The 8552-nt window shown below is 34.1% G+C and overlaps 1 protein-coding gene across 1 annotated transcript in view; it reads right to left on the bottom strand.

Moving 5' to 3' along the window:
- The window catches only part of LOC107559820 (solute carrier family 23 member 1-like), an 8346-nt gene extending 876 nt beyond the window's left edge, over nt 1–7470 (bottom strand). Inside the window, 10 exon segments of the mRNA XM_016243792.1 lie at nt 38–146; nt 715–879; nt 1046–1299; nt 1430–1586; nt 1665–1785; nt 2280–2461; nt 3790–3949; nt 5327–5484; nt 6391–6534; nt 7224–7470. Coding sequence (XP_016099278.1) covers nt 38–146; nt 715–879; nt 1046–1299; nt 1430–1586; nt 1665–1785; nt 2280–2461; nt 3790–3949; nt 5327–5484; nt 6391–6534; nt 7224–7271 — 1498 coding nt within the window. The 5' untranslated portion in view covers nt 7272–7470.
- Nucleotides 7471–8552: the final 1082 nt, after the last annotated feature.

Raw genomic sequence — 8552 nt, 5'->3', positions numbered from 1 at the left:
GCATGTGCTTTTCCAATATAGATTATAGTTTACATACCTGTTGCTATGGATGTTGGGTTTTTCATTATCCAGTTGGGAATAGCAAGCCCAGTGAACATGGAGAATCCAAAGATGAAGATGTTGCGTGAAGAGTTCATGTCTGTATACTATTCATAATGGAAATTAATCATATTTTATATGAAGAATAGTACTGATTCAAACATTTGGTGTCAGTATACTGATTCAAACATTTGGTGTCAGTAAGATTTAATTTTTTAAAGAACGTTAATGATACATGTAACATAATGTTAGAATGTAATAATGTTACAAAAAAATTCAAATAAATTCTGCTCTTTTGAACATTCTATTAATCAAAGAATCCTGATAAAAATAAATGTAATAGTTTTTGCTCAAATATTAAGGAGCACAGCTGTTTTCAAAACTGATTACAGCATGCCGGACACTGAAAACTGGAGTATGAAATGATGAAAATTCAGTCTTCCCATCACAAAAATAAATGAAATTTTTATATATACATATATATATATATATATATATATATATGTAGTTTTAATCAAATAAATGCAGCTTTAGTTAGCTTAAGAGATTCTATCAGCTATAGTACATAAAACATTTGCACTGACCCTAAACTTTTGAACGGTGGTGTTGGTGCACATTGTGAGCATTTCATTTCCCCTAATGTGATGCTTTTTGCATTAACCATACTGTTTTTACCTGTAGGTTTGAAACACCAGCAGCCATAATGACTCCAAACATGACCAAAAACATTCCAGGTTATTGTCCACAACCATAACATCATTTATACCGTCCAATTTTTCCAAACATTCCCATTATAATCATTAAAAAGCCACTGCACATAATCACCATGCGACTGCCAACCTGCAAAAGATGAAAGGTTTCTCTCGATTAATGTCATAGTTTCACAGAAATCATGCCAAACAATCTCTCTCTCAAAAAAGTAGTGTTGTAAGCCTATGCAATCACTGTGTGTGAAGTAAAATCAAATTACATTTAGTCTTGTAAAATTTATTGTGAAACTTTGTACCTTAGTGATACCCAAGGCTCCTACGTTCTCACTGTAGGAGGTGGTTCCGTTGCCTGTTCCCCAGGCACCTGCCAGCAGACACCCAATGCCTTCAATGCCAATGCCTCTGTTGATGGCATGTCTGGGAGGTGGTGGGGCTCCAGATAATCTGGCACAGGCATGATAATCCCCCACTGACTCAATCATGGAGGATATGACCCCTGCCAGGATTCCAAAAACTCCTGCCAGACTAACAGTTGGCACTCCCCATTGACCTGGGAATACAGTTACATAGCCATAAATAAACCATAATATGGATTATGATTCCATATAAGATTATGGTTCCTGTAAAATACAGCAATGACCATATAAAATACTGGGTCTTAATTGTTCTGGTTAATATACCCGGATAAGGAAATCTGAACCAAGGCGCCCTGCCCATAACATCTCCTTTAATGTCAGTCCGAGCTAGATAGCCATATTTATCAGGGTCTGAGGGCAGGACATTGTAGATCGTCAGCAGGTAGCAAATCAACCAGGACAGAGTGATTCCTAGCAGGACCTGAGGAAACACTCCTTGCTTATAAAAGTAATTTTATGGAGCATTGATGTTTAGAAAACACATTTTATCAAGACTTACAGGCAGAATCTGAAATATGTAAATCCTGCTGGTGTGAAACTTCTTGGCTTTGCTGTATTTGGGGAAGGGGATGGAAATATGGCGAAGATACTGCGAGAAAATCACAATCAAACATGTCGTCCTGTGGAGGAAAATGAGACTGTGTTATGGCTCTGTGTGAGATTAGGTTTAAAAGAGCATTACATGTCCAGAGATTACATTCAGCACTATATCACTATAGCACCTATACTTAACTACAGTATTCAGTTGGTGAGCGGAAAGTCAAGGCTAAACCTTGTTGGACAGTCTGATTATTTCTAGTGAATCAGTTCTCTTGGATGATTCATATATGAACCATTTCACACAAAAAATTATTCACAGGTTTGAGTCAGTTTATATACTACTGTGTTTTTGATCACCTTAAATGTGGTTGCTTGTTTGTTCAAAATCAGTCAAATATGTGCAGTGTAGTATATAATACAAAACATGTATATGCCATTTTTTAGTCATTTGATGTAGTTATCTACCCTGAAAGCAAAATATAAAAACTTTAAAAATATATATATATATATTCTTTACTATAGTCTACATACTTCCGATTTTTATTAATGATAATTAATTTTAAGAAGTACACACATGGAAGAGATGCCCCAGTGGTGTCCTGCGTTCATGCCAGTGGAGTCAAACAGTGATAGGCCGATTAGTGAAATAGTTGGTGCAATGGTCAAAGGGCCAATGAAACGCATGAAGAGGCCAATTAGACCGGAGAATCCCACTAGCACTTGGAATAGGGAGCCCACCATGATTGAGCCTTGGAGCTGTGGAGAGATGAAAATAGAAACTGAATTTTAGCATTAAACAATAAAGATATTATTATATATGTTGTGCTGATCTAAAAAGATAATATGTGACCCTGGAGCACAAAACCAGTCTTAAGTCGCTGTGGTATATTTTTAGCAATAGCCAAAAATACATTGTATGGGTCAAAATTATAGATTTTTCTTTTATGCCAAAAATCATTAGGATATTAAGTAAATATCATGTTCCATGAAGATATTTTGTAAATTTCCTACCGTAAATATATCAAAACTTAATTTTTGATTAGTAATATGCATTACTAAGAACTTCATTTGGACAACTTTAAAGGTGATTTCCTCAATATTTAGATTTTTTTGCACCCTCAGTTTCCAGATTTACAAATAGTTGTATCTCGGCCAAATATTGTCCTATCCTAACAAACCATACATCAATGGAAAGCTTATTTGTGCAGCTTTCAGTTTATGTATAAATCTCAATTTCAAAAAAACTTTCCATCCATCCAAATATGCAGTGCCCCAAAAATTATACATTTCTCTGGGTTCGAATATAAAATATTAAGCCATGTTATCACACGATTTGTGATAATAAGTGATGCTATTCTCACTATTCACTATTTTTGCAATTACCAACTGTTTCCAAGGTCATTTTTAATGGCTATATGCAGTCAGTTTCCTTCAAGTTCACACTGGTTACCTTCAAGTGTCCAATTTAGCCAATTTAGTGTCCATCTAGCCATTTTATTTCATTGTCTTTTTGCCGATTGTTTTGGTTGAGGGTTATCTATTGCAATGACTGCCACATTTTAAAGTGTGGTTTAAGTGTCGAAATATATTTAGAACCACTCGACATATGTGAACCTGGATCACAAAACCAGTCATGAGGGTCAATTTTTCGAAATTCGATCTATACATAAATCAGAATAAATAAGCTTTCCATTGATGTATGGTTTGTTAGGATAGGACAATATTTGGCCGAGATACAACTATTTGAAAATCTGGAATCTGAGGGTGCAAAAAAATCTAAATATTGAGAAAATCGCCTTTAAAGTTGTCTACATTAAGTTCTTAGCAATGCATATTACTAATCAAAAATTAAGTTTTAATGTATTTACAGTAGGAAGTTTACAAAATATCTTCATGGAACATGATCTTTTACTTAATATCCTAATGATTTTTGGCATAAAAGAAAAATCAATAATTTTGACCCATACAATGTATTTTTGGCTATTGCTACAAATATGCCCATCGACTTAAGACTGGTTTTGTGGTCCAGGGTCACATATGTTCATTAGTTACATACATAGACTATCAGGTACTGAGATACTCACCACTTGCATTCGACTTTGCCAAACATTAATGAACTCAGATGAGGAGGTGTTAACCAGGCTGACGTTTTGTGTCCAAGCTGGACATGTCCATTCAGGCATTGATAGCAAAGCCATGGTGGGTGACAGGAGTGTAAAAGTTCCACCCTGTAGAATGGGTAACCTTGCATTAGGAAAAAGAAGAGCCTTGTCACCAAATGATTAACTCTTGTTGTTTTTGTTCAATAAGTACATAGGTTCTTCCGACTTTTAATGTTGAGACGTGTCTTTCCGTCCCTCTGCATTTCAATTAAATAATTTCATGTTCAAACCCTTTCGTCAACTTATCAAGTTTAGCATCTCATTCTAAACCCTTCCTGATTCCTCACTAAAAGCTAAGTCTTTAACCTATCTCAGCAGACGATAAACAAGGTAAAGCTTGTATGTTGTTAATAGTTCAGATGTATGGCTCTGTTATAGTATATAATGATTTTATTGTACAAGATATCATCTGAGGTGTGTGTTTACAACTGCAATCTTGCACTGAATCAGTTACACCTACAAAAAGCAATTTAGATGGTGTTGGTAGTATTAAGACATATTTTCTTGAACTAATACAACAATTTCACTGCTTTACACAAAAGGGAGCTCCACAGCTGAGAGGCCTGAGGAATGTGGGTTTAAAATGTGCTGAACTTCATGGTAATAAGATGGAAAATTCCAAATCCTATTATGGGTTTTAGCTTCTGCAGGAATCACTCTGACCAAAGTCCTACATATTTCTGCTGTACATCAGTAACAGACGGATTTAGATTCATCATGTTTGATAAGTATAGAAGCTAATGCTCTTGAAGATCTGTAGAGGGAACATTTAGGATAACTTAGGCCTGTTATTCAGGTCAAGTAGCCATAATAAGAGCGCAATAGGTCTTCAGCCTTAAACAAGCAGAGGCTTATCAGACGGTGAAAACATTGCTAAGCCTACATTATTCACACTTTCCTAGGTCAGTGAACCCATGGATTGAATGTTTGGATTGTTGTCCTGGGAGATGGTTTATCTGGAACGTTAGTAACTCTTTTTTTATGATTTTATTTTGCGGAGAGGAACACACACCAATAAATCTAAATATGTATATTTATATAATGTGTATAATTTGTATATAATATTTTAGATCAATATTAAAAATGTTAAACATTTAAGCATATAAAATTGATCTTATGACAATAAATTGGATACATTCAAAGCAAAACCTGCCTCAGAAAATCAAGGCAAACGTATAATCAAGCAAGCTTTTTATAATGAAACACCCATGGTTAAATAATTGACAAAGAAGGCCCCATGTGTCTCAGTAACCACAACACAACCCTGATTCATGAAGATGATCAAAACCCAGTGATTCATTGTTTAATTACACCTCATCCTTAAAATATTGTTTACATGTCATGACATATCTTCCCACTCTGTGAGCTGACCTTGGCCTTGGTTCTGGCACTGCTTTTGAATTCTGATGTTTCCCTGTGAAACATATTATTTTGCCATGAGTGATAAAAGCAACCGTACCTCACTCCAAAAGTGACCTGCAGTAAGGTGCACACCCCAGACACGAAGAAAATAGTGCTGATTAGGTGACTTTGCGTGAGGCTGTCATGTTGTAGACAGAGGCCTTGAGACAGTATCAGAGGAATGGCTATGATGCCACCAAAAGCCGTAAGATAGTGCTGTCAGAGAGATGGAGAGAAATTGTTATGTAAGTTCTTTCTGTGACTTACTAAACACATATATACAGTGAAGTCTAAAAGTTAAAGACTACTAGTGAAAATGCTTTTATTTTGCATAGACATCAAACTATTAGTATAGAAATAAGTTGAATTTTTTAATTATTTTAGAATGGGTTTTTATATGTTCCCCTTTAACTTTAATATCAGTTGCTTTGTCCATAAACTCTACAAGTTGAACATTTGAAAGTACACATGATGACCACCAACTGAACACGTGATCAATGATATAAATGTGCTAATTTAATTAAAAATAGTGCAGAATCTTAACCCTATACAGCCTATTTGATCATATTTGATGCATTCATTTTCCAAGGCCTTTGAATTATCAGCATGATCAAAACATTGCTGAAAAGTTGAATATTTAAATAGCATCTGCTAAATCATATTATTTGGAGATACAGAGTGACATTTGATATTTAAGTAGTCTATACTGTTATATAAAAATCTCTTTAATTTGCATTACAAGGTATCAGCTATATATCTAATTTCAGCTTCAGTTATTATTTATAATTTTCATATAAATAATAACAACTGCATTTCATTGCATATTTTTGCTCAGTTTGGGCTTCTGAACAAAATTAAGGTGTTTTCATACTAGATGGGCCATAAAAATATTTGAAAAATCTCAGATTTTAAATGTGGTGTTTTTTGTTCCAGCTGTTTTTTGTTCCAACTGTACATTGAAATTGTTCTTTATTGGTACTGGTGAATACAGTGCTGTTCATAGTGCACACTCTAATCAAGACTGATTTCAATTGATTTATAGGAATCTGATGATAAATCCTATCATTCAAATCTAACATGTTCAACATCTTTTTCACAGGCAGGTTTGTGTGTGGCACTGACCTGAATCCCCAAAAAGATGCAAAGGTACCATGGTGGAATATCAGTGACACAATATGCCAACTTGCTACTGTGTCCCTCTTCTGAGAAATTATCACTTCCATTTTTATTCTCCGGTAACTCACAGAAATGGTCTACACCATCAACCTTAAGTAAAAAAAAAAATCCAGTTTCTGACCTAGCAGTTTTCTGTCAACAAACTTTCCTAATTTTATCAATTTCAAGTCATTATATAAATATAATTTCACATATAAATCACATATACATATAATTTGTTTTCCTATCCATTTAATTGGCTTTGCACGAAGAAGAAGAAGAAAAAACAATAACCCTTCTCACTCTCAAGAGTGTTGTTTTTTCGGATAAAGATTTAAACATGTTTTTTGATTGATCAATATGCAAAAATAGCTATTTCTTTCATACTTTTTGTAAATTAAATATTACATAAGCATGCGCTGTAAAACACACACACACTGCTCCAGTCCACATTCCAGTTACTAAAACGTTGCGCATACCCCCAATAACAAACACATGAGTAACACATGCATTATCGAGAGTGATAAGAATCTTTGGTTACAACACCGATCATAGAAATGATCACATGCCATAGATTTTTATAACTGTGTGGATTTAAAGATCTTATAACTTGACTGCAGTCTGACGTAACTTAGATTTACACAATGAAAACAAGACCCATTACACACCCATGATCACAGTACATTCAAATGTAATGTTCCTATATTCAATCTGTCTACTTCCAGAAACTCCAAGGCTAATTTAACAAAGAAATGAGTAATTCTACCTAAAATGTATGTCTATAAATTAAGGTTACTCACAGTAAAAGCATAGTTGTCCAACCCGTCACTGGTTTTCTCTGGAGCCATGAGTGTGGAGGCAGTAGACAGTGTGGAATTCTCAATGGGATCTCTAATAAGAGAGAGGGCAAGAGCTAGTTAAGGACAGCATAAAAAGAAGAGACAAGAGAGAAGAGAATGGAGGAGTAAAAACAGAGACACGGGACAGGGTTTGGGGATGCTGCTACTGATTGTAAATGCTATGGGACCCATCAGCTGCTCATGTGAACTCAATTACACCACGACTAGCAGGCAGCTGACCAGAGCCACGTGCTGCTCTGGATTCTGGTTTAGGAATACACATTAAGACACACAAATGTGTGCATGTGCACCAGTGCATTTGCATGCATGTTAATCACCATGCAATGCATCTTCAAAGTCTTTCTTTCTTTCTTTTCTTTCTTTCTTTCTTTCTTTCTTTCTTTCATTCCTCATTCAAAAAAGCAAAAGATAATAATGTATTACTTATCTTAGGCCAAGGGTCCTTTTATGTTGTTGAATGCTAGGTTTACATAATAACTTGGCTGCAGGTTTCATATAGTTAACTAAAACTAAAACTTAAAAAAAGTTAAAGTAACATTTCAGTTACTTAAAATAAACATAAACTGAAATGTAAAAATATTAATAAAGCTTAAACCTATTTTATTTAAGCTAGTTGTGTATTTTTTTTCATTTTCCTTAAAGTAGCTCAAACTATGTGAACAAATTAAAACTAAAATAATAATAAAAACACTGACATATAAAACAAATGTCAAACACAAAAATAACTGAAACTTTAATTACAATTAAAATGGAAGCAAAATATAAAAACATATTTCAAAATTTAAATTACAGTAAATTTGTTGGAATAAAAAATCCAAACATCCACAGTACAAATAACATGTGATCATTCTAGTCAGATAAGATTTTCATACACTGCCTGCAGCTTTTTTATATTTACATGTATTTATTTGCCAGATGTTATTATCTAAAAGCAAATTGCAGGGCATTCAAGGTATACATGTGATATTTACATTTTAACTGCTGAATTACTAAACTATATATAGCCTACAGTGTGCATTCTCCTTCTTATATCAATTATGTGGTAGTTTTATTGTTTTTATGGAATGTTATAATAATCTGTAATATGGTACTGGCAGTATTACTGCAATGGCTCTCAGTTTTCCCCATATGGCATGACAACGTGTTAATGTAATATAAAGGATTTATTTTTTTTGTAGTCAAGCCTTTAAGTTACGTGCCTTCAAAAATAATTCTAGTATGAGAAACATTTACTATAGTAAAACATGTGACAAACAGCCATTTTCTTCC

Source organism: Sinocyclocheilus grahami, unplaced genomic scaffold, assembly GCF_001515645.1.
Source record: "Sinocyclocheilus grahami isolate Dianchi unplaced genomic scaffold, SAMN03320097.WGS_v1.1 scaffold22.1, whole genome shotgun sequence".
Taxonomy (NCBI): domain Eukaryota; kingdom Metazoa; phylum Chordata; class Actinopteri; order Cypriniformes; family Cyprinidae; genus Sinocyclocheilus; species Sinocyclocheilus grahami.
This window is presented reverse-complemented; position numbering and strand designations above follow the sequence as displayed.